The sequence below is a fragment of the Lampetra planeri genome, chromosome 56 (assembly GCF_965212315.1).
Source record: "Lampetra planeri chromosome 56, kcLamPlan1.2.h2, whole genome shotgun sequence".
NCBI classification, from domain to species: domain Eukaryota; kingdom Metazoa; phylum Chordata; class Hyperoartia; order Petromyzontiformes; family Petromyzontidae; genus Lampetra; species Lampetra planeri.
In genome coordinates this window covers 5149472-5176044 of record NC_136162.1, presented here as the reverse complement: position 1 = coordinate 5176044, position 26573 = coordinate 5149472, and the positions used below count along the sequence as shown (strand labels likewise).

General features: G+C 48.0%; 2 protein-coding genes across 4 annotated transcripts in view; one reads left to right on the top strand and one right to left on the bottom strand.

Annotated features, from left to right (window-relative positions):
- Positions 1–9550, top strand: part of SUCLA2 (succinate-CoA ligase ADP-forming subunit beta) — a 36065-nt gene extending 26515 nt beyond the window's left edge. Inside the window, exons 7-11 of the mRNA XM_078618223.1 lie at positions 47–208; positions 1665–1807; positions 4581–4701; positions 7424–7512; positions 8951–9550. Of these exons, the coding sequence (XP_078474349.1) occupies positions 47–208; positions 1665–1807; positions 4581–4701; positions 7424–7512; positions 8951–9025 (590 nt within the window). The 3' untranslated portion in view covers positions 9026–9550. The remainder of the gene's footprint in view (positions 1–46; positions 209–1664; positions 1808–4580; positions 4702–7423; positions 7513–8950) is intronic.
- The window catches only part of PSMD1 (proteasome 26S subunit, non-ATPase 1), a 154955-nt gene continuing 137920 nt past the window's right edge, over positions 9539–26573 (bottom strand). The window contains exons 24-25 of one of the 3 annotated variants that reach the window (XM_078618220.1): positions 17219–17372; positions 9539–9776 (exon numbers count right to left, since the gene is read on the bottom strand). In XM_078618220.1, the coding sequence (XP_078474346.1) occupies positions 17226–17372 (147 nt within the window). In that variant the 3' untranslated portion in view covers positions 9539–9776; positions 17219–17225. Of the gene's footprint in view, positions 9777–15303; positions 15455–17218; positions 17373–26573 lie in introns of those variants that run through there. The other 2 variants (XM_078618221.1, XM_078618222.1) reach the window with 2 other exon arrangements.

Below are 26573 nucleotides of genomic sequence, written 5' to 3'. Positions count from 1 at the left end.
GGGGGAACTCTGTATTGTCTCCCTCCCCCCCCCCCGTGGCCGACAGTCATGTGCATGGACGCGAAGATCAACTTCGACGCCAACGCGGCGTACCGCCAGGAGCGCGTCTTCTCGATGCGCGACTGGAGCCAGGAGGACGCACGTGACGTGCAGGCTGCGCAGGCCAATCTCAACTACATCGGCCTCGACGGCAACATCGGCTGCCTGGGTAACTATTGACTACGACGACTACTATTGTTATTATGTTCTTGGTTCTTTCGGTAAAGTCACGTAGAAGGGAAATAATAAAATAATAAAAATTAATTTAAATTCTCACGACGTTTCGATTGCAACACAAGCAATCGTCACCACTTTTTTCAAACGTTCTTGTTGTGGTTTTCACACCTGATGATGATTGCTTGTGTTGCAATCGAAACGTCGTGAGAATTTTTAAAATGTTTTATTTTTCTTATTTTATTATTTCCCTTCTACGTGACTTTTACCGAAAGAACCAAGAATATGAATCCCTGCAGTCACGAAAGCTTTAAATCGAAATTTACTGTTATTATTATTAGGAAGCCTCTGGTAGCTATACACTTTTAAATCTCGATTGAAAACTCATTTCTTTAGGACTGCTTTTTGTGTTCGGTTTGTTGGCGCTTCGATCCCGGGTCCTTGAATGTGGCTCTCAAGCACGCAAATATTTGCCACGACCCAACCGCAACACACGAGTCTACCTTTTGACTGTGCGTTCAGTTTGTTGTCATTCCCCTCCCGCGCTCCCGCACCTACCGACTAGCATCGTTAGATACGTACGATGCGAAAAAATATATACGCAGTGAAACCTTGGATTGCGAGCATAATTCGTTCCGGAAACGTGTTTGTTATCCAAAGCACTCGTATATCAGTTGTGATCACGTGACGCTCGGCAGACAAAGCGTGTATACGTACTACTCGTATTGCAAGACCTCGCTCGTTTATCAAATTGATATTTAGTTAAAAATTTCGCTCGTCTTGCAAAACACTCGCAGACCAAGTGACTCGCAATCCAAGGTTTTACTATAATAATAATACAAAATTACCAGATAAGGCTGACTGTGCTGCATAGTTCATTTTCAGCAGCGACCTGGACATCACAAATGAAAGCTCAACGAAGTGGGCTTGTCGTCATGTGGAGATTTACAGCAGGCAAATACTGTAAATGATCTAAAGCGCACGTCGATTCGACATGTGGAGGGAAAAATTGGAGAAAAACCAAACAACCACGGGGAGAACACGCAAACTCCAAATACACAGCAGGTGTCATGGTCGGGAGCAAACCCACGACCTCCTGTACACCAGGTGAGGTAGTTAACATCTCCTAGCCACCGTGATGATGATGAGAGAGAGAGACACGCAAACTCCAAATACACAGCAGGTGTCAGGGTCGGGATCAAACCCACGACCTCCTGTACACCAGGTGAGGTAGTTAACATCTCCGCGCCACTGTGATGATGATGAGAGACACGCAGAATCCAAATATACAGCAGGTGTCCTGGTCAGGATCGAACCCACGACCTCCTGTATACCAGCCTAGGTAGTTAACATCTCCTATCACTACCCCAAACATCTCCTGGCCACTGTGGCGGCCCCCCTAATTGGTGACCCCTAACGAAAGCGCCGGGCTTGGCCGTTTGTCGTCGCAGTGAACGGCGCTGGCCTGGCCATGGCCACGATGGACATCATCAAGCTGCACGGCGGGCTGCCCGCCAACTTCCTCGACGTGGGCGGCGGGGCCACGGCGCAGCAGGTGACGGAGGCCTTCAAGCTCATCACCTCCGACTCCAAGGTGCGAGGCCGCTGCTCTCGACGTCGGGGAAGACGCCCCCGGGGGATTAAGATTCGGATGATTCGGGGGCGACGTTTTGCGGGTTAGGAATGTAACCCGATGTCGCCGGGTGGGGGGGGCGGGGCGGGTGGGTTGGGGTCGCGGTGTGACGCGCGCGCCGACCGCTGTGTGCTAATGTCGTGCAGGCGGGCGCGTGTGTGCGTACGGGCGCAACAACACGCGTTGTGTTTAAAAATGATGCGACGACTTGACGACAACAACAAAAAGCGAGTGGGCCAGAGACGAGAGCACAGGCGTAGCTCTAGCCCCGTGTCCTGGGACTGTCCTGCATGGCTTTGAAGCCTCGCTAAAAAGAAACAGAAAAAATGCCGGAACATTACCCTCCGATGCGCTATTAAAGCGATTTTAATGATCGTCGCCGTGACTGCCACTTCAGTACGATTCCGATCGTCGGTGTAATGAGACCACCGGACCGCTCGACAATCGCACGCCTGACCACGAGCAGAGTTCTTTTTTTCTTCTTCTGCTCAGTAATGAAGCTTCAGAGTTCGTTGCGGGACAGCCTGGGACACGCAGCCTCTCCCCCCCCACCCCCCCTGCCCACACGTCTATGAGAACCGTTTGTCTCTTAGAAGCGAGGAATTAACGTCGACTCGGCGGTTCGGGCATCGATGCCGCAATCAATGAACCACTCGCGGTTAATGAGCGCCGTCTAATGTGAACAAACATAATTTGCTTTGCACTCCCGTACCGGACTGGCCAGATGGCACTGGTTAAGGAGCACGTGATCGTGAGGTTACAAGGTCAGGTTCTGATCAGGTCACGGCTAACAATGAATGGCGCGTGATGTATCCACAAATGGTCTTGCACTGACCCGCAATGAACGGCATGGTGAAGTTGGTTCAGAGGCAAACCCCTGTGGATTGACATTGCAAAGAGGCCTTCATCCAGCAGTGGATTGACAAAGGGCTGTCAACTTTTAACACGAGGATGACTGTGGTCTGGTTTTTTCGTCCATCAGCTGTTTGTCACTTTTCTCCAGTTGCAGATAAGATATTCTCCTCTCCAGTCACCACTTCCTTGAGAATTCTGAATGGAAACATGACATGATGACAATTGAAATATACATTTTAAATTAACTGCGTGATTAACCGAAGACCGTCATCTCGTTCCCCATGAGGACGTTGGATGGTCTAATCAACCTTTTAATCTTTCAAATTATACACTGATCAACAAAAAAAACATTTTTTTTCTGGCCTGGACTTTTGCAGCTGTTCTATACTAATTTCAGGGTGCCGATTCCAAATCTGATCTCAGATTTGCTCTATCACATCTCATTTTATGCTATCGGCATACCCCATTTTCATTGATTTTACCCGAAATTAACTCTGTCACCTATGATTGCAAGTTGTTGCGAGTCAGTGACTGCTTTAGTGTTAAAATATGGTGCTGTATTTTTAGGATAGTGTGTTTATAATATCATTTTATGTAGATATCCACATTCATTTAATATTTTTCTTCTGCAGTTTTTATTGAAAATGCAATATTTGATATCTCAAAAACCTGATGTGATAGACAAAAACTGATGCCAGATTTGGAATCGGCACCCCAAAATTACCTTAAACCCTTTGGAATACCTTATGCCAGAAAAAGTGTGCTGACCAGTGTTATGTTACATACTCTCCATTCTTATGCTTAAAACCACTACTAAGTGGCTTAGACTCTGCGACGATTTTTATTTTACAAGGTGCGGCCCACAGCTATATAGCTCTTTTTCAGAAGCGACGTGCCCACAAACGATAGCTCAAACAAGTGGCTTATCCACCGTGTGGAAACTTACAGCAGCAGCCAAATACACGCGACGTCGATTCTAAACGTGTTCTGTTCGTGTGTGCATCACCTTGTCGTTCGCTCGACCCGACGCGTCTACGTCTTTCATCGTCGACCACTCCACGAGAGTGCACGTCAGCGCATCGCACGTCAACACATCGCGCGTCAGCGCATCGCACGTCAACGCATCGGGCGTCAACGCATCGCGCCTGAAAGCACTCGAGCAGTTTTTGTTTCTTCACTGAGGCTTTTTTTGAACACACGTAAACACAGAATACGTGCGCCTAAACGCGTGACATCGACTGCCAAGACAAGTGCGCCTGGGGCAGACGCGTTTGTCGCAAGAGACGACGGCCGGCGGTCCGAGACTTAACGACGGTGCGGCAGCCCAAAGGGGAGGGAAACTCGTCCCAGGAGGAGATCCGACTGTCGAGATGGAACTGCGAAATCGAGCACATCGCGTAGCTGCTAGGCGGATCGTTCCGTTGCGGGACCGTGAGATTTTGCGATGGCTTGGGGGGAAGGCTTCTTCATCCAGCAGTCGATCGGTCACTGATGACGACGACGATGACGACATCAAGAGTGTATCTGGACTCGAGACTTGGTGTCGATGTACGCGGCGGCGTTAAACTTTTGTTAAGAACTTGCAACGTTTAATCGTCGTGGGTACATTACGCTACGAATGAGCCCAACCTCTGAATGATGGCCAGCTTGGAGGCCTTCATCCAGCAGTGGATTGGCCGTGGCTCGTATTCTCCGTGCAAGGGCTTCGTATGGCACCTGCAGCCGCCCGGCCACGCTACGTTCATGCCTCGTTACCCAGAGTCCCCCTTGCAAAATGATACCATCCCGGTCTGTGGAGTTGTCACCTGGTCAAACAAATTGAACTTGCCGTGACTTTCCCCCCCCCCCCCCCCAAAACCCTAACCCTTGGCTCCCGTAGGTCCAGGCCATTCTGGTGAACATCTTTGGCGGGATCATGCGCTGCGACATCATCGCGCAGGGCATCATCGCCGCGGCGAAGGAGCTCAACCTGCGAGTGCCAATCGTCGTTCGCTTGCAAGGTACGCGACTCCCCGGCCGCGGACGATTCACATCGACGATTGAACGTTAAAACTCCGGTGCAAGGGGGATAATCAACAGCAAAAATGGGTACGGTTTTGGTTTAATGTGATTTTAGTCGAAAGATCCCATCGCCAAATATGTTGAAATTTGTTTGGAATAACTTAAAACCCCTTTCCCGTTCCGGCACGGTCTGCAAGTCCACCGCTGAATCTCGGGATGCGCAAGCGATTAGCGTTAACTTTATTTAGAGAGGCAAAGTTGTGCCGTTGTAGCGACAAGACCGCCACTCTATGATAGATCTAAGAATAGGTTGTACCCTTTCTGGAAATAAAGCAGTTGTGTTAAGATGTTAGAACACCAAACTGAAACCTTTTGTAAGGAATCGTGTTTGCATTAACCAGAGGTGTGGACTCGAGTCATGTGACTTGGACTCGAGTCAGACTCGAGTCATGAATTTGATGACTTGCGACTCGACTTGGACTTGCATAACAATGACTTTGTCCCACCTATGAGATGTGGACTCGAGTCATGTGACTTGGACTCGAGTCAGACTCGAGTCATGAATTTGATGACTTGCGACTCGACTTGGACTTGCATAACAATGACTTTGTCCCACCTCTGGCATTAACCACACACACTTGGGGTGAACATGCTAACAAAAAACACTGCTAGTCTATGATGATGCATTGTCTTTGAATCTGATTGGTCTACACCAGAGACAACTTTCTTTTGAGCCAAGTCTCAAACAGTGTTAGACCAGAGGACGCCAAAAGGCGAACAGCACAAAGACCACTCACTGAGGTCAAACTGTGCCTACACACCCTCCCGCCATGGTCTTGTGGGAGCCTCGGTACCGATGAATTTATTTTAATCTTTTCTTCCGTCAGAAAAGGTTAATCACAAAATTCTGAACGTGTCCGTGACATTCGACCCCAAGCTTCCACCAGCTGTTTGTGTCTCCGATTAGCGCGGTTGGCTAACATACGGTGCGAAAGACGTTCAACATACACACATCGACTTCGACAGATACCCATAGACTCACAGAGACTCATAGACTCACACAGAGACCCATAGACTCACACAGAGACCCATAGACCCATAGACTCACACAGAGACCCATAGACTCACACAGAGACCCACAGACTCACACAGAGACCCATAGACTCACACAGAGACCCATAGACTCACACAGAGACCCATAGACTCACACAGAGACCCATAGACTCACACAGAGACCCATAGACTCACACGGAGACCCATAGACTCACAGAGACCCATAGACTCAGAGACCCATAGACTCACAGAGACCCATAGACTCACACAGAGACCCATAGACTCACACAGAGACCCATAGACTCACACAGAGACCCATAGACTCACAGAGACCCATAGACTCACAGAGACCCATAGACTCACACAGAGACCCATAGACTCACACAGAGACCCATAGACTCACACAGAGATCCATAGACTCGCACAGAGACCCACAGACTCACACAGAGACCCACAGACTCACACAGAGACCCATAGACTCACACGGAGACCCATAGACTCACACAGAGATCCATAGACTCACACAGAGATCCATAGACTCACACAGAGACCCACAGACTCACACAGAGACCCACCGACTCACACAGAGACCCATAGTTTGTTGTCTTTCCCCTGCGCCTCCGATTAACACGGTTGGCTACCTACCGTGCGAAATAAGTTCAACATACACACAAAACACACTGACGGGAGGTGATTCCAAAGCTAAGCAGTGCGAGCAGGGAAAGGAGCGGGAAGAGATGTCTTGGCCTGCGGTGGTGGTGGTTGAACACAGTATGGATGAGAGGAAAGAATCAGTCCGGGAGACCTAGTCCTCAACGCGAGTGGAGGAATCGATGAGTGAGGTTCATGGACAAGAGTGACCCTGGTAGTAGCGACAGAAGGGTGATATGGGCACGAGTGACCGGACTGAATCGGTGAGTACCCGGATCGGCAATCAACCGTCGCTGTGAAAAGTAACGTGCGTCATTATGAATTCAGCCAATTTCATTTGCAGCACCAAATTGAGAAAATGTGCTACACATCTGCCTTGCTTTGAGGACTTTAAAAGTGCCGTACTTTTTGATGGAGAAGCTTATTTATTTATTCACGGATTATATCGACTCGGGGAGGGGGCTGGTAACTCCAACAACACCAACACCAAGCAAAGTTTAAATTTCGGTGTAAAGCTTTCGTGACTGCAGGGATTCATCTTCTTGGTTCTTTCGGTAAAGTTACGTAGAAGGGAAATAATAAAAAAAACATAAGAAAATACAATTCTCACGACGTTTCGGCCACAACGCAAGCAGCCGTCCTCAGACGCTGTCTTTCCGACAGACCTGTTCTTCACCTGAGGACGGCTGCTTGCGTTGTGGCCGAAACGTCGTGAGAATTGTATTTTATTATGTTTTATTTTTATTATTTTATTATTTCCCTTCTACGTGACTTTACCGAAAGAACCAAGAAGACAAGCAAAGTTTGTTTACAACTTCCCCCTTTTACAAGGCCGCGTTACATAATCGCAGCCGTCGCACTTAGGGGATTGAATTGCAACTGTGCGTACGCGACAATTTAGTACGGATTCAAAATTCCCGTGCGGTAATAATCGGCCGCCGTGGGAGGGGGGGACGGGACAGTGGGGAGTGCTTCACATGGAGTCGCGTGTTATTCTCCACTCGGTCAATGTCACAGGAACTCAAGTGGACGACGCCAAGGCGATCATTGCGGCGAGCAGCCTGAAGATCCTGGCATGCGACGACCTGGACGAAGCTGCTAAAATGGTGAGGAAACGCTCCGTCGCTCCTCCATCTCTCTCCTCCTCCGTCTAATTTTGCTCCATCTCTCCTCCTCCGTCTCGGGAGGGGGTCGATCCTGCCTGCAACTTCTCATTTGCTCCCAGAGCAGCAATCCCCCGCTGTACCTTCGCCGCTGTAAGCAAGCGCCGACGTCTGCGAGACCGTTTACCAAAACACGAACGCCCTCGCGCAGTCGAGCGTATCGATACCTTGAACGAGCGAGCTGGGGGTAAAAGCAAATGTATTAGACTTGCAGAGCACAAACTTGTTTTGGCGTAAGGAAGGGGTGGGGGGGGGGTCCCGTTTGTAAATGGAATATGCTGCTAACATCGCTATTCCACCGCCGTTTGTTTACTTATTGCCCCCCCCACCTCCTCCTCTTCCTCCATCTCAGAGATTGTGTTTCGGCACCTGCTGTGCCGGCTGAGAGCATCTGTCTCGGAATTTTTTGCGGGAACGCGAATTATATATGCGCGCGTACGCACGCACGCGCGAATAACCGTTCGCTTGCCCCGTTTCGTTTGCGGGCGCGTTTAACGCGAGCCGGACGATTTTCCTCCGCAAGCGATTGTTTACAGAAGTTGAATTGGTGTGCTTGTGTGATCATTTTAAAATAATCAAGCCAAAAAAAAACCCCACCCTCAAGCCGTGATTGTAAATGTCCGTACGTTGAATTTCTATTGCACCGTACGTAGCCAACCGTGCGAATCGGAGGTGCGGTTTTTCATTTGGTCAAAGTCAGTCAATGATGTTTTGCTTCTGAACATGGCCTAAAATAGAATGTTCCCGGTGTTTAATTTAATTCAAAAGGTAATTTATATGGGAGTGCCTATGTCCCTATTCCTGTTTCTATCAGAGAGCTATACTCTAAATTTCGATTTAAAGCTATCGTGACTGCTGGGATTAATCTTCTTGGTTCTGTCGGTAAAGTCACGTAGAAGGGAAATAATAAAATAAAACAATAAAATACAATTCTCACGACGTTTTGGCCATAACACAAGCAAAGATGCTGTCTTTCCGACAGACCTGTTCTTCACCTGAGGGACGGCTGCTTGCGTTGTGGCCGAAACGTCGTGAGAATTGTATTTTGTTTTATTTTTATTATTTTATTATTTCCCTTCTACATGACTACCGAAAGAACCAAGAAGATGCATACGAGTGTTGTCGATAGATTGAGGCAAAAAAATGTTGCACTGGGTAAGACACGTTGTGTACAGGATGGGGGGGGGGGAAGCAAGAACTGTATTGGAATGGTTTCCAAGAATTCCGACAACCACGCAAGAGACGGTTGTGAGGATACGATTCGGGCAACTCTTGGAGCTCTCGTGTCCGAGGGCACAGCGGATGTAGGCTCTGGAGGAGGGCGGTGGTCAAGACTGCTCCACATCCGTGTTTAACCTGCTCCCCCCTTTTGACTTCGCAGGTTGTCAAGTTGTCAGAGATCGTGTCCATCGCCAGACAAGCCAACGTGGATGTAAATTTCCAGCTGCCTCTGTAAACCGGGACGGCGCGGTTTAACATTTAAACCTGCCCGGCACAGCTTGTTAAGACAAGCCACCCCTGACCACTCGTTTGTATTTATTTCGCTCTCCGCGATAATCCTTTGGGGGTCCTAAGGTGAAACGTAAAACACATTTCTGCGGTCTGCAATGGATTTCATTAGACGTGGTTTTTTCCCCCCTTCCGGGTGGGTGCTCAAACGGGGAAATAAAATCAAACGTAACCACAGGCAAAGTAGCTGCTCTTGCCCCGCACAAGTTATTGCACGCTCTTGTGAATTAAGTTTTTTTCTCCCTGCCAAGCCATGTCATTCGTGAGTTAGATACTGTATGCGCAAGGCTTCTCCCCCCCCCCCCCAACGTTAAGACACTTTGTTGTGCTTGAAGAGAATGGGAATGAACAATGCCGCTGTGTGTTTGTTTGTGGTGTTGGGCCAAGGTTGTCGCCCCCTTTGAAGGTGTGAACCGATGAAAAATGTGACTTGAAACAAGGAAACGTTCAAACCATAAAGTTGTGGCTCACCGACTGAAGTTATGTCTTTTATTTGAGTCATTTCCGAAGTTACACAAACTGAACCAGAAAAAAAAACAATCTTTTACACTGGGGTTTAAAGTTGTAAAAATGAACGAACACTGAGAAAGAAAACTTTAACAGAAGAAAAAAACTACTTTTGCAGATTATTCTTCGAATCGATCACACACCACACCCTCGTGGTGGTGAGGGTGCGACCTCCCAGCTTCCACGGTCATCTGCGAGACAAAGGAGAGAGTGGGGGGGGGAGGAAAGGGCATTGCTGCTGTTGTCACCAACTCACAGTGGGTTCCCATCCAGACGGTAGCAGCCTCCCCCACCCGTGACAAGACATTTCCTGAATCCATCGGTCACCGTGTTGAGCATGTTACAACATCCTGAATGTGCATCATACGTGCGGGTTGTGGTGACACTTGCGCCTAGCAGTGTTGGCCCTAATTAATAGCGATGGGCGGCCACACCCGTGCTCCTGAACTCCAGAGTAAAGAGTTTTATTTGAAAACGTCTTCATTCGTTTCCTTGCGGGGAAGAAGGGGTGCTTGAGTTTGATTCCTGACTGGGGCGCCCTTTTATGCTGACCGCAACCTCCGATTGGCACGGCTGGCTACGTGCGAAAGTCGTTCAACATGCAACGCAAAAAATGTCTTCACGTCACAGTTGTATAGATGTTGATCAAATTCAGGGCCGTGCAAAACCAACACTGGATCTTCAGAAACAAAAATCCAGGCACCACCTCCCCTCACTCTGCAGTGTGTGTGTGTGGTGTGGAGTTTGTATGTTCTCCCCCTGTTCTGCATGGGTTCTCCTCCCATAGCTAAACCCCCAATGGTATTGTCAAAAACATCCCAATGCTAAACCCGCAAATGACTTCGATTGTAATTACACGCAAAGCAGCAACACGGCAGCACCAACTGCACAAAAGCTTTGGCAAGGACCTCTAAAAAAAGTCTGGGGACTCAGCCAGCCTTGCCTGGGAAGACGAGCATAGCGAGAATATCCAGCGAGGTCCACACAAGAGGCACCCAATCTCATTTTCAAGGTCCCCCCATTTGTGCACGCATCATAGCAAATATAAAGACAATAACACGCATCGAAATGATTAACACGAATAAAAACTGGGTCAGCTGCTCACGCGTTCCTTCTCCACAATGCTCCTGTGCCCTCCTCTCCAGTCATCAACGTCAACTTGTTCTTTCCATCACCACCTGCCAGCTCATCAAGCCTTCCCACCCCTCTTTTCCTCCTGCCCTGCGCCGCTGGCGTGGCATCTCCGAAGAGCATTTTCCTTCAAAACCCCCTCGGTTTTTTCGAGGCGCGTGACAGCGCGCACGCACTCACTCAGGCAGGCAGGGCCCGCGGTTCCTGCCACCGACCTTCCGCGTCTCGCGGCGCTTCAATGACAGATTTGCAAGCGAGAGAGGTCAAGTCAGCCACCGTCATTACTTAAGCAAAAGTTTTACTTTTCTAAGCCGTGTGAGAATGTTATCTTTCTCGCCCTGGGAATGACACAAAGCATTAATAATATTAAATCAACACACGGCGTCAATAATATTAAGAGTGCATGCCATGGAACATTAGGCTCCCATGCGGCGTCAGGACATGTTTTCCCTGCAAGGCATGGAATTCGCCCCCCCCCCCATCCATTTTCTAAAACCCACTTCATAAACTAAACTATTTTAGCAGGTAAGACCCACAGCTCTTTTTTAGAAGCGACCGTGCCCACAAACAACAACAAAGTGGCCCATCACGAGGAAATGTATAGCATCCAAATACTCTTAAATGCGTGACGTTGATTCTAAATGTGGAGGGAAAAACCGGAGGACCCGGAGAAGAATCTATGTGGCCACAGGGAGAGCAATAGAGACATGCACATTCCAAATATACAACAGGCGTCAGGGTCGGGATTGCACCCACGACCTCCTGCATAGCAGGCGAGGTAGTTAACATCTCCAAGCCACAGTGATGATGACAGAGACATGCAAACTCCAAATACGTCGGGATAGAACCCAAGACCTGAAAACCAGGTGAGGTGGTTAACATCTCCGAGCCACCGTGATGATGAACGACACAAACTGCACATGTACAGCAGGTGTTGGGTCAGGATCAAGCCCACAATCGTCGCCCAGCAACTGGCCCCCTTCTGGTCTGTGGGCCCAGGTACAATAGTAACACCAGCTGCACACTCATGATCACTACAATTGAATCCCAAGTTGCTTGTTTATTGAAAAGGAAAAAAACACCCACAAGAGGCGTGCAGTGCGGGGGTACGTGTGTTGGCATGCAAGATGACGAGCTCGGTGATAAACTTAAAAACAAATTGTTTGCCTCCCGATGGAGCTGTCAAGAGACCTGTTGTATCCTAACACATTCCTGCGGAGGGAGCTGGTAGGAACGTTGGGTTGCTCGGTCAATGGCCGGGGTCAACGGCGGCGTGGTGTATTCCGCAAATATGCCCGACTGAGGGCGGGCACAAGCCGGCGTGAGTAGGTTAAACGTTGAGTTTTATAAGGGCACCACGGGGTGACCAGCCCCTCCCCACCCAGCCCCAGCCCTCCCACCCTCCCCTCTCCACCCAGCCCGACCCCTCCCATTTTTGGATGCACGACAGACGGACACAATAATCCCCTGTGGGTTGGAGGAACCAGGTGGTTCCTACCAGTATAATTCTCCACCGCTGCATTCCAACGTTGCTATTTGGTGTAATGTCATGAGAACTGTCGCGTCACTTTCCAACTAAGTCGCCGCTCTCCATCTACATCCCCGCCCTCGACCGGCTTCTTCGCAGTCCAAGCAGCATGGGTTGTCTCATATGCCCACGGTGAAATCTAAAATTTGTATGGACCCACCATTGGCACCTCATTTGCCAGTAAAAATATGATTGTTTTTTTACCCTTCTATCTGGCAACAAAACTGACACCTTTTTACAAGGAGTCATGTTTGCATAGACCACAATACCTGCAGTCATAATGCAAACAAAAAACACAACTCTGATAATGTGAACTGCCCTTGAAGTTGATTGGTCCACACCCGAGACAGCTTAACTTAGAGCCTAGTCTCACATGGGTTGGACCAGATGACGCCAAAAGGCGGACCCACCAAATCTTACTTCCCAAAGGTAGTGGATTACATCTTGGCGCACCACCACAACCGACCGGCAACCACGTGCTGAGCCAGAGGTGGATCTAGAAACTTTCCAGGGGGAGGAGGGGTAGGGACGATCACCCCCCCATCACCGCCCCCCCCTCCGCCCATGATTCTTGCCACTGGTCAGCTGCCTGCTGCAAGCTTGCGCTGTAAACCAGCGGAGACATTAATACCGCTTGGGGCTTCCTTCGGAACGGACGTTTATTTTTTAATATGCGTTGGTGGAAGGGCCAAGCAATGTGAAACAGAACTGTTCTTGAGACGTGGCCTCTAATTAGGCACACCAAGTCAGAGCTAATTAGGGGCAGGTGATTTCATCTCGTCTTAACGGGAGCTTTGGTCTTTGGAAAAAATAATGTAATTGTTACGCAACGCATGAATTATTAATCGGGGACACTTGGCAGCCCATCACCCACCGCCTCCACATTCATTTCGACGGCTGCCCAAATTAACAGCGATGGGCCAGGCACTCGCTCTCTCGCTCGCTCACTCTCTAACGTGCTCACGAGAAAAGAGTTTCATTTGAAAACTCTAGATTCGTTGGTTTTGCGAGGGGGGCTGGTTTTTGTTTTCCCGGCTTTTCTTCGCGAGGAAAAAATTCTCACCGACGGTTCCAGGTAAAACTCGCTCCAACATGGCCAAGGGCATATGCATCTTAATGAAGTCACGGCAAATTACATTTTAGAATCCCTTCAACAATACGCTGGGTTATGCATAATAGACAGGAACTGGAAACCGTCAAAAGTATTGGCGCGGTGGCCACGTTATGAAACAATGCAGGGAAATAAATCGTCGACGTATTTTAAGTTGCTTCAGAGGCTAAAAATAACCTTACAACTTTGGCACAGCCGCTTAAATCCCTACGCTACATAGCATAAATAGTATAAATCTCCCCACAGATTCCGTTGATAAACAGCCTCATTAAGCGCTCTGACAATTTGAGAACATTTAGTTTGCTTCAGTAGAAAGCACGTTCTAGGGAAAACTAAAAGGTCCCACCACAGGTTTTTGTTGTTGTTGCAAATAAAGGTTTTTACATTTAACAATGAACGCGCAGAGTTGCCATGTTTCGATTAGATACTGACAACACAGCCTGGAATCTTAAGCCAAAATTCCCATTTTATTGCGTGCCGTGATTCGGCTGCCCGCACGTACTCCCCCCCCCTCCCGCCCGAGTCTCTCAACCCCGTGCGCCTCCGGCTCTCGTCACTGAGCTCGGACTCACAAGACGCTCCCCCCCCGCAAGTTTAATTTCTTGAGCCGCCCGGGTTCCTCCGTGGAATAAATCGCACGATAAAAAGAGCACCCAAAGTGTCGGGTTTTCTGAAAATATAAACTGGCAGGGGGCAAAATACGCGTGGGCAAATTGAAAACGACCCCCCAAAATTGCACGGCAACAAATACAAATATATAAATATTTTTCACGGGGTCTACTGATGTTCTTGGTTCTTTCGGTAAAGTCACGTAAAAGGGAAGTAATCAAATAATAAAAATAAAACATAATGAAATAATTATCACGACGTTTCGGCCACAACGCAAGCAGCCGTCCTCATTATTTTATTACTTCCATTCTACGTGACTTTACCGAAAGAACCAAGAAGATGAATCCCTGCAGTCACGAAAGCTTTAAATCGAAATCTACTGATGTTGTTTCTAGCCGTAATGATATTTACTTAAGATGTATTCAACGTACGTCCACGTCCCCCGAATCTTCACCTTTGTGCGTTGGAATTTTTGAACGCCGCCATACGCACGCACGCACGCGTCATGCGGAAGCCCCTCAACGCACGACGACGCTACTGCGCGCCGGTAACGTCGCATTATGACTCCGCACGCCTCCCAAACGGTAATGCAAGCACCACATTTTTTATATAAATTTTTTTACACAAGGCACATTCAGAGGTGCTGTGTGTTTGAATCGTGTTTTCCGTCGATCTCGCGCATTATTGGAATTTGCATGTCCACCAACGCTTATTAAACTATTAAACAATTTATGTGACCAGGTAAGACCCGCTGAGCTATATAGCTCAGCTTCAGAAGTGACCTGGCCACAAATGATAGCTCAACCAAGTGGCTTATCACGTGGAAATGTTTTGCAGCCAAATTCTCTCAACGCACGATGGACGATTCTAAATGTGGAGGGAAAAACCGGAGGGCCCAAGAGGAAAATCCACACGACCACGGGGAGAACACGCAAACTCCAAACATACACGCGTTAACTACCTCGCAAACCAGACGAGGTAGTTTACATCTAGCTCCCTTGGCGCCAGGGCAATCATTGCCGCACCATTTTCCATTGTAACAAAAGTATTCTTTCATCTTTCGTAAATGAAATTCCCCATCAATTGGACCGTCGGTGTCGCATCAAGAGATTAAGTATTCAATCGGATCTCTGGCAGAGAAGTGTGCAGCCCTTTGTGGTTAAATAACGGCCTGTGGAAGTGGATATTACGGAGCTGCCGCTGAGATTCCTTCCAGTAGAAGGCAGGCACTTTCCCACTCGGCCTGCATATGAGAATGAGGCTCACCACATGACAGTCGAGCCGATGTGTTAATTCTCAAAGCTGGAATTTTAATAAAGAAATTAAGCGCGGAATCAAATTTTACTGTCAAGGTTTTTATTGTGCAGCCATCGGCGACTTGAGCTGAGAAACCCATCGACTCGCGAGACTGGAACGAGATTAAATCGCGAGGCTTCTAATCCAGGATCTCGACATTGCCGGCTCTCTTGATGTCCGAGCATAGCCACAGCCTTCTCCAGTAGCGGGGGGCGGGGGGGAACAAAAACATCGAGTTACCCAAATCTGGACAAATCTGATCGCGGCTCCCTCTCGTGGGTAAATTGGAATCGCAACTTCCAAAAGGAGTCGGATTCAGCGGCGATCAAAGGATACTGTTTGAATAAAACTTTTTTAAAAACAGAACGGGTCACTCCATCGTAAACGTCTGAACAGGTTTCCACAGTTGCTCAAGAGTACATGCATTTCATGGGACCTCCTTTGCCAGTATCAAAATATACTAAAAGGGTTTTTCCCCTTTTTTCTGGCAACAAAAACTGACACCTTTTGCAAGGAATCATGCTTACATTAACCACAATAGTTGCAGTCAAATGCAAACAAAAAACAATACTCTGATAATTTATGCATTGTCTTTGAAACTGATTGGTCCATACAAAAGAGACAGCTTTCTTTAGAGCCTAGTCTCATATGGTGTTCGACCAGATGACGCCAAAAGGCGCACAGTTCAAAGACAACGCACTACCAGAGTCATGAGAGCTCGGGGTGAGCAGCTACATCATTCTTCTCCTCCGCATTTGACTGCAAGTATTGTGGTTAATGTGAGCATGATTCCTTGCAAAAGGTGTCAGTTTTTGTTGCCAGAAAAAAGGGGAAAACCCCCATTAGTAAATGCATTGTCGGCGACAGTTGCGGGGATACATTGCCCTCCCTCGTGTATTATTAGACACTTTAGGGGATGTAACCAGCTGCATGTGAGACCGACACTGCAAGTGAATAATTACTATTCTCCCGAGATTAGACAGACATCCTCACTTCTGGTTGCTGTACACCCCTCGTAGAAACCCTCTCCCAACTAATTATATCCGGCACCGTGGATACAGAGCTCCACTCCCAATAAGCGCGAGTTCGAATCCTGCTTGAGGGCTGGGTTTACAAAGCCCACCGTACATCACTTCCTGGGTCAATATAACACGAGAATCACATTATGGGATACATCACATTGACATTCTTAACAACTGCATATCACCGGTGAAACTAAATGATTTTATTTTACCAGGTAAGGTCAACTGAACTTTGTAGCTCTTTTTCAGAAGCCACCTGACCCACAAATGATAGCTCAACCAAGTGGCTGATTTAGGAGCAGCCAAAATACTCTTTAAGTGCAGGTCGATTCTAAATGTGGAGGGGAAAACCGGAGGACCCAGAGAAAAATCCACGCGACCACGGGGAGAGAGACACGCAAACTCCAAATATACAGCAGGCGTCAAGGGTCGCAATCGAACCCACGACCTCCCGCATACCAGGCGAGGTAATTAACATCTCACCGCCATGCATCAGAGGTCGCAACCGGGTACCCGATACCCGTACCCTACCCGTACCCTACCCGATACCCGGCTACCCATACCCGCCCGGGTACGAGTACGGGTACCCGTTTGCGACCCTGGTGCGGCCGGGTACGGGTAGACCGTGAGTCACTGGTGAGTAACTGTTTGTCACTCATTTCCCAACGTCTTGTCTCTTCTCACAATTCAAGTTCCTAGAATCAAGCCACCCGCGCCTGCAACATGGCTTCATCCCAGAGGTCGCAATCAGGTACCCGATACCCGTACCCTACCCGTACCCGGCCGGGTACGGGTACGGGTACCCGTTTGCGACCCTGGTGCGGCCGGGTACGGGTACGGGTAAGGAATCAAAACCCGTTTGCGACCTCTGCCGTGCATGCATACCGTTCTAATGTTGCTGTGAACGCTGCGAGCGCCACACACCCCACCACTCACCGGACTTCTACTCGTCCACGTATTCGAAGGGCTCGGGAGCGTCCGGCTCCTTCTCCTCCTCCTCTAGCTTGGGGCCGTGCGCCGCCACCGTGTCCACCAGTTCCTCGGCGTCCTCGCTCAGATCCCGCAGGAGGATGATGCCTCCGATGGAGAGCTGCGGGTTCGCAGACGGGCAGACGACGACGGGGGGGGGATCGTAAAACACGGCCCTCGGGAGAGTCGGGAAGGCAGAGGGCAGAGGGAGAGGGACAGCCAGCAGGACAGAGGACGTAACAGGTCGAAGGGCAAGTGGACGGACAGAGTGATGGGCAGAGGAAGACAGTAACAGATAGATATTCTTAGGTTTTTTCGGTAAATTCACGTAGGTAAAAAATTAAAATTAATAAAAGTAAAATAAAAAATCACGACGTTTCGGAAGCAACACAAGCTTGTGTTGCCTCCGAAACGTCGTGATTTTTTTTTATTTTTGCAGTCACGAAAGCTTTAAATCTAGAAGTAACAGATAGAATTATAGACAGACTGAACTTTATTTTACCAGGTAAAGCCTACCGCGCTTTTCGCTCTTTTGTTTCAGAAGCGACCTGGGACCTGGTCACGTGGAGAAATTTCTCGTCGACCAAATAATCCTAACGTATGTTTCTAAATGTGGAGGGAAGAATGCACGCAACCACGGGGAGAGAGACACGCAAACTCCAAATATACAGCAGCAGGCGTCAAGGGGTGAGATCGAACCCACGACCTCCTGTATACCAGGCGAGGTAGTTAACATCTCCTAGCCACCGTGATGATGATGAGAGAGAGAGACACGCAAACTCCAAATATACAGCAGCAGGCGTCAAGGGGTCGGGATCGAACCCAGGACCTCCTGTACACCAGGCGAGGTAGTTAACATCTCATAGCCACCGTGATGATGATGAGAGAGAGAGACACGCAAACTCCAAATATACAGCAGCAGGCGTCAAGGGGTCGGGATCGAACCCACGACCTCCTGTACACCAGGCGAGGTAGTTAACATCTCCTAGCCACCGTGATGATGATGAGAGAGACACGCAAACTCCAAATATACAGCAGCAGGCGTCAAGGGGTGAGATCGAACCCACGACCTCCTGTATACCAGGCGAGGGTGATAACATCTCGCCCACCCACCTGCTCCGGGTATCCTTGGTGTGTATGCACATAGACAAAGGAACAGATACTTACAGGGGGAGAGACTTGTAGAGAGAGAGAGAGGGATGGGTATAGAAACTGACAGGATAGCAGCCACGTCGATGAACAAAGACAATATTTTGATTTAAAGCTTTCGTGACTGCAGGGATTAATATTCTTGGTTCTTTCGGTAAAGTCACGTAGAAGGGAAATAATAAAATATAAAACAATAAAATTCTCACGACGTTTCGACTGCAACACAAGCAATCATCATCAGGTGTGAAATAATCAGCTGTGGATTTCACACCTGATGATTGCTTGTGTCGCAGTCGAAACGTCGTGAGAAATCTATTGTTTATTAATTTTATTATTTCCCTTTACCGAAAGAACCAAGAATATTAAGACAATATTTAAAAGCAAAAAGACTCGATGGTGAATCAATGATATACAGACGGTCAGAGAGTGACCGGGTCAACACAGGCAAACGGAGGGACAGACGGATATGGAAGTAGACTGGAACACATTGAGACGACATACTGAAACATACTGAAATCAAACAACGGAAATCACACCCCTGCAATTGCCCAGGTTTCATTTGCGGAAAAGGCAATAGGCTTAACGCGTCATCAAACTGTTCAGTGGAGGCGACGGAATCTGAACATCCTACAAGTTCTATTTTTATCTATGGTCAATACGTCGTGTATTTTTTTACCATTTAATTGCCTGCAAAAGAACTCTGCCACTCATAGCATGACCCAGTACTCTTGTCGGACGCGCGCGCAGAACAATCGGCTGTTGACGGCCACAGACGGGGATGACGTTTGTTTGTGCAGAGTCTGTTCGGTTTTAAAATAGCAGAACGGCGGTGCTCAGGCAGCGGTAGCGAGATGTTAACTACCTCGGCTGGTTTACAGGAGCTCGTGGGTTCAATCCCGACCCCCGACGCCTGCTGTATATCAATTTTTGTTTTCTATCTCCCCGTGGTCGCGTGGATTTTTTCCCCAGGTTCTCCGTTTTTTTTTTTTCCTCCACGTTTTAGAATCGACGTGCATTCAGTGTAATTTGGCTGCTATAAATGTCCACGTGAGAAGCCGCTTTTGTTGAGCGATCATTTGGGATGGCCACGTCGCTTCTGAAAGAGTGCTCTCCATTTCAGTGGGGCCTTACCTGGTACAATACAAACGTGTTCAGTTTCGATTTAAAGCTTTCGTGACTGCAGGGATTAATATTCTTGTTTTTTTCGGTAAAGGCACGTAGAAGGGAAATAATAACATAATAAAAATAAAACATAATAAAATTCTCACGACGTTTCGGCCACAGCGCAAGCAGCCGTCCTCAGGTGAAGAAACAGAGCTGTCGGGAATACAGCGTCTTAATGATGCAACACAAGCAATCATTACCACTTTTTTCAAATTTTCTTGCTGTGGTTTTCACACCTAATGATGATTGCATGTGTTGCAATCGAAACGTCGTGAGAATTTGAAAAATGTTTTATTATTTTAATTTTATTATTTCCCTTCTACGTGACTTTACCGAAAGAACCAAGAATATGTTTAGTTTCAGTATAGTGCTGCTAAATTTAGGGGCCACGCCATGAGCCAAATGGTCGCGTGAGCCACAATATGACTTACCTCTCGCCAAGATCACTTTTGTTCAACATGTGGGCCGTATGAGTGAACAAAGTTGATGCCATCTGAACATTTAAAATTAAACGGTAAACTATTTTTTAGTTTACCAGGTAAGGCCTACGGAGCTGTATCGTGCTCTTTCAGAAGCGACCTGGCCACAAATGATAGCTCAACCAAGTGGATTATCATCACGTGGAAATTTATAGCAACCAAATCCTTTAAACGCACATCGATTCTAAATTGTGGAAAAAAAACGGGAGGACCCGGAGAAAAATCCACACGGCCCCGGGGAGAGAGACACGCAAACTCCAAACCTTAGGATTGAACCCCTAAAACCTCCTGCATACCAGGTGAGGGAGTTAATAGTCAAACTGCTGACAACAGAAGACATTATAACAAGCAATGGGAATGAACTCGAGAAACGATAACAAAACATAGCCCATCGTTAGAGGAGTTAGAAATCGCCACTTTAAATAACGGAGATTTCACGGGGCGGCAGACTGGCAGAAGATGAGAACACCGCACCATAATAAACAAAGTTCAAATTGACCAACGCACACCGAGAAGTTCATCATAGTTTTTACCCTTTCTGGCAATAAAACAGGAGTTGTGTTAAGATGTTCAAATACAAAATAGAAACCCTTTGTGCAAGGAATCAAGTTCGCACTAACCACACGTACTTGTGGTGAACATGCAAACAAACACGTGGCTCTGATAATAAATGCGTTGTCTTTGAAACTGATTGGCCTACACCAGAGACAGCTACCTTCTTTATGGCCTAGTCTCACCAGTGTCAGAGCAGGGAGCGACGCTGAAAGGCGACCAGGACAGGGACAATGCCAGACGTATCAGAGCATTTCGAGCTCGGGGTGAGCAGCAGCTGTATCATGGGATACACCGAGAAGCGTGGTGAAATATGGTCAACCCCTCCCCCCACCCAATACGACCTGGAATGACAAGTGGGTTCCCCGTGAAATAAGCGTTATGATTCTTGTTACCGGTGATTTGTACATCTCATTTACACACGTGTCATTGAGGGCCCCGGAAACAGCAGGCAAAGGTAATGGGACGCTGTACGAGTGATGTGTCATGGGGTCTTCAGCATCCACCAAATAGCAAACAGGTGCTCGAGTAAATGCCTTCTAAACCCACCGGGTACGAATTAAAGCAGTCGGAGCTTCAATCGACAACGTGTACATTTGCATCACCAGTTGAACGCTCTGAACACGTCTGGCGTGTTACGTAGGAAAGAACCGAATGAAATCCTCACGCGATGTATTCCATAAACTTCAAATACAACGTTTCGCTTCGAATACAATGTTAGCAGCGGTAAAAAAAAATATATGTAAAAATAAAAAACGGCTAAAATGCATTGGCTAGAAGACTTTACCACCGTCATCCACTGACAACTGCATTTACGCCGAAAAAACAAGGATGAACATCAGCGTATATTGGTGGCTAAAGGCCTTTCTTCAGAACGGATGTACAGGATGCTTCAAAAAAATGTTAACACTTATATGAGACTATCGTTTTTACACTGTGACATGTTAACAAGTGTAATGTTAATAGCTTAAAAAAGTCAGAGTCTACACTTGTTCGCCATCGTTGTCAACGCGTGCCTGGAATCTTCTCCAGGTGGTCTCCAGAGCTCAGAGGCACACTTGTGGTACTGTTGCAAATTATCAGAAGTATTAAAAAAAATTTTAAGCACCCTGCATAAAAAAATAAACAAGTATAACCCGTAAAAACAAAGTTTTTCACTATAAATCCTTTATATGCGTGGCGGCTAGAGTCTTCTCGTCCTCTGGCTTGAGATGGCTGCCACCTATGGGTCAGATGATTGCATTGCACCATTAAGCAATTGGTAATTCAATATAATATTTTTGTCCTAAAAAGTGTAAAATTTTTGAAAAAAAATTTCACGAACATTAATTGTCACGCACAACGAGTCTGTATGCAAAATGTCAGCTCGATTGGATCACGGGAAGTGGGTTAAAAAACGACCGAAAGATTTGCACGGTCCTAAGCAAGCAAGCGAACTTAATATAAAGGATTTAAAAAGAAAAGGCAAGTTGCGCTCTGGGCTCCACCATCGTCAATTCCACATTCATCCTGGGTAGGGGGAGGGGGGGTGAGAGTCTCTCCCACAGCATTGCCTACAGGGCCGGATTAATGTTCGTGTAGGCCCCTAGGCACGTGTGTTTCGTAGGCCTTCAGTGATAACTTCCTACAGGCTGCTACTGCTACCCCATGTCACTACTACGACGACCCGACGCTGTCACTCCGCTTGTTTCACGCGGTACTTCGTACGGCCGGTGGACAGATGTCGTGACTGCCGATACGTTCGTTGTTTAGTCTGTACCCTCATTCTATGGGAGCGCGCTGTGTGCCGCAGATAAGTAGATTGAATTTGAAGGGAAAAAACACGGTAAGCCTAAAAATATTGTAAGCGAAAATGTCAACTATTTTTTACTATGAATATTACTATTTTACTATGATTATGACTATACTTACTATATCGGATGACACATTTTAAAGGATGCTGTTCATTTTCATTGATATCTTGGTTAAATTTGTTTTATACAAACACAAAAACATGTTTCAATTTTTTTTTCGACCGCCCTTTAGTTTTCGTAGGCCTTACGCACAGTGCCGACTGTGGCCTATTGGATAATACGGCCCTGGTGGGTGGGTGAGTGGGTGGGTGAGTGGGTGGGTGAGTGGGTGAGTGAGTGGATGGGTGAGTGGGTGAATGAGTGAGTGGGTGGGTGAGTGGGTGAATGAGTGAATGGGTGGGTGAGTGAGTGGGTGAATGAGTGAGTGAGTGGGTGAATGAGTGAGTGGGTGGGTGAGTGAGTGGGTGAGTGGGTGGGTGAGTGAGAGAGTGGGTGGGTGAGTGAGTGGGTGAATGCGTGAGTGGATAAATGAGTGAGTGAATGAGTGAGTGTGTGAGATGGTGAGTGGGTGAATGAGTAGGCCCTAGGCACAGTGCCTGTGGAAAATTGAATAATCAACTGCAGAATGACGACGATGGGCCAAGCCGATCCCAGACCTCTGTGGGGGTGGGTGGGAGTAACGGGAACAGATTTCTGCGAGTCACGCCGCCACGGTCGGTTCGTTACCGAACGTTCTGCCCGCGAACAACCGTTCGCAATTTGGTTTTGGTCCCACATTTCACGGTTGGTTTTTTCCGCGTGTCGAGCCATCTCCGGCCGTCAAGTCGCCCGTCCGCTGCCGCTCTCTCTCTCTCTCTCCGCTCGGAAGAAGCCGCCGCTTGTAAATGTGACCTTGTTACCTTTTTTTTTTTTCCCAGTCTTAAGGCCGTGTTCATTAAAGATGACAACTGCAAAAGTATTTTCTGCCCTGACATTTTTTTTTTTCCTCTTGGCTCATGAGCAAATCATCCACAATGGAAGCTTAGCAACGTCGGGCCAGGGATAAGTACCTCAATGGGCGATCGCCGCCACCAACACCACCACCACCGTGCGTAACGCAGGTTGCTGTCGGCTTTTGTGTTGTGCTGTACTCTGCTCCAAAGTCTATGCTCCCCACCTTCACCAAGATGCAACTGACCAGCGCGGTGAAGTACGGTCAAATAACTGCCACTACGCGCCGGGCTTGGAGGGGGTGGGGGGGGGAGTGGGGAGACCCTCATCATCCAGCAGTGGATACAAAAAAAACAGCTGCATATGTACATGGGGTTTAATTTCAACCGGCTCTGTCCGAATCAACGATTCAAATAAAAAAAGATGATGTCCGTATGTATGTTGAGGTTATTTCACATCGTACGTAGCCAACTGTGCTAATCGGAGGAGGGGGGGGGGGACAACAAAGTAAACATAAAAAGCAGTTCTAAAGAAATGAGTTTCAAATCTAGATTATTTAAAAGTGCACAACTCCAGTGGCTTCCTAATATCGGAAGGAAGAGCGTTCCAGACGGCCGCAGAAACGCATCCGAAAGCGCTACGGCTGCGTCCGCTCGCCACGTCTACGGTTGACCTCCTTTCTGCGCTTCGTTTGATGTGCTTCCCCCGCACCTCCAATTAGCACGCTTGGCTACGTACGGTGCGAAAGAAGTTCAACGTAGGGACATTTACAATCACGTAACATTTTTGATGACACCGCTTTAAGGAAGAAGGGGGGTGTCGTAGCTGCTAAAAAAAAACAACTGCCCGGGCACGCAAGCGTAGCGCCGCCACTTAATCTACAATTTCTCACGCCAGATTACTACCAAGTCTGTGGCCGTAACGTGCGTTAAGCTGTGAATACTAAGTAACATGCGCACGCGCCCGCGGCTAAACGCCGGCCACCCCCCCCCCCCCATCGGCTAATACCGCGACACCCACGTCACGGCAAGGAACACGCGCAGACGATGGTTTACATTTCGCGTGCAAAAAAAAATACAGAATTGAATTGGCAGTTGCCCAGACCATTTGTAGCATGCATTTATCTTTATATGCCCCTACTTTTAATTAATCCGCTCCAATTACGTGCGTAACGTCATCAAGAGACTGCTCACGTAACCCACTGCATTAACCCTCGGTCCTAAAGTGTCCAAGGATTTTGATATTTTTCTCGGTAAAGGATGATGTCACCACGAACTACACGTACGTGTCCACTGCTGGATGAGGAGGGCCTCCCCCCCTGCGCCGTGTGGGTCTTTTCCCAATACTTCACCACCGCCCCCTCCCCCCCCCCTGGTCGCTGTGGGTTGGTGGTGGTGGGCCACAGCACAGACATTGCGTCAGGGTGCAGCGGAGTCATGAACGTCCGCCACTTTCTCCTCCTCTGGTACAATGAACGCGCTTACAAGGAGACCTCTCAGTGGCGCGCTTGAGTAAGCTCAAATTGGTGGCAAGTTGGGGACAACGCCCCTCAAACTAAAGTTATTGACGACGACGACAAAACACGATTCGTGCGCCAATTAAGTCGCGTGCGGTAAGCGGATGGTGAAGTATGGTAAAACCCGCCCCCCCCCCCCATACGGCCGACACGGCTTGAGCAAAGGGAACTCATCTTCTTGGTTCTTTCGGTAAAGTCACGTAGAATGGAAATAATAAAATAAGAAAAAGAAAACATAATAAAATAAATTACTTTACTATTATATTTTATTATTATATATTATTTTATTATATAAACATAATAAAAGAAGTTATTTTATTATGTTTTATTTTTATTTTTTTCATTCTACGTGACTTTACCGAAAGAACCAAGAAGATGAATCCCTGGAGTCACGAAAGCTTTAAATCGAAATTCAAAGGGAACTCATCCAGCGGTGGATTGACAAGAGGGGTCCCTGTGAATTCCGTGCTGCCATCACAAATACCCAGAGGCCGCCTTCAACCTTACGCTGGATAGACCAGGTGGTGGTGGTGCACCTGGCCGAGGAGACACCGGCGATCCGGGAGCCACGGTTGATGCCGCTGGCGGAGGACAGGGCAGGATGGAAGGCCTTGGTGGAGTCGCTGCCCCCCCCCCCCCGCGACCAGATTCAGTTCGGAAAAGCGGGCCGATATTGACCGATTGATTGTTGTTACTGCCGATTTGTATATCTGCTCGCGAACACGAGGAAGTGTGATAATTGGTTTTTTTTACCCTTCTATCTGGCAATAAAACTGACACCTTTTTTTACAAGGAGTCATGTTTGCATTGACCACAATACCTGCGGTCGGAATGCAAAAAAAAACACAACTCTGATAATGTTTGCACTGTCCTTGAAGTTGATTGGTCCACACCCGAGACAGCTTTCCTTAGAGCCTAGTCTCACATGGGTTGGACCAGATGACGCCAAAAGGCGCACAACTCAAAGACAATGCACCATCAGAGTATGAGAGCTCGGGGTAAGCATTTACACCATTGGAACCTCATTTGCCAGTAGCAAAATATGATACGAGGAAGTGTACGACGCCATCGCCCGCCGCTGCAATGCGTAACAAAGTGATGCGCTTTGGTGCGCTAGCGATTCTCGCATTGCAAGATCGCAAGAGGTGGCAGAAGGTTGGCGAGGGCTTTGCAGCCAGCGGTGGATTGATCGTGGCGGATGACGATGATATTTATTTATCTGTTTTGTGCCCCAACAGATAACCCCCACCCCCCCACCACCACGGCCACCTGTATATGCGACGGATGTATTAAATACGAGCAGAGATAAGCATGCCAAGAGACGCACGCGTGGCTACAGTCGTGTGAACTGACAAATTAGCGGCCATACATTACGTTTTCGCATGATGGCACACGAGTGAATATATAGATGTGAGATGGGGGCGCCCGAAACGGACACGATTAGACGCGCGGAAAGGCTGCGGCGGTGGAATGAACAGGACGCACGAGCGCACGTATGGATTGATAAATGCGTGGAATGAAAATAATATAGACAAAATAAATCTGCGTCCATGCATCAAACTGCGACGTTGTTCGTCAGTTACGATCCACCTTTCACAATGCGTCCCCGAAGCCCGCGCTTGCCAAACGGGGAGGGGGGTGCTACGCGTCCGCATCACGTGTGGTTAATGTGCGATTGCGTACGGCCCCTTTTTTTTTGTCAATGGATGACGGGGGGGGGAGGGGGTCGCGGGTGGGTT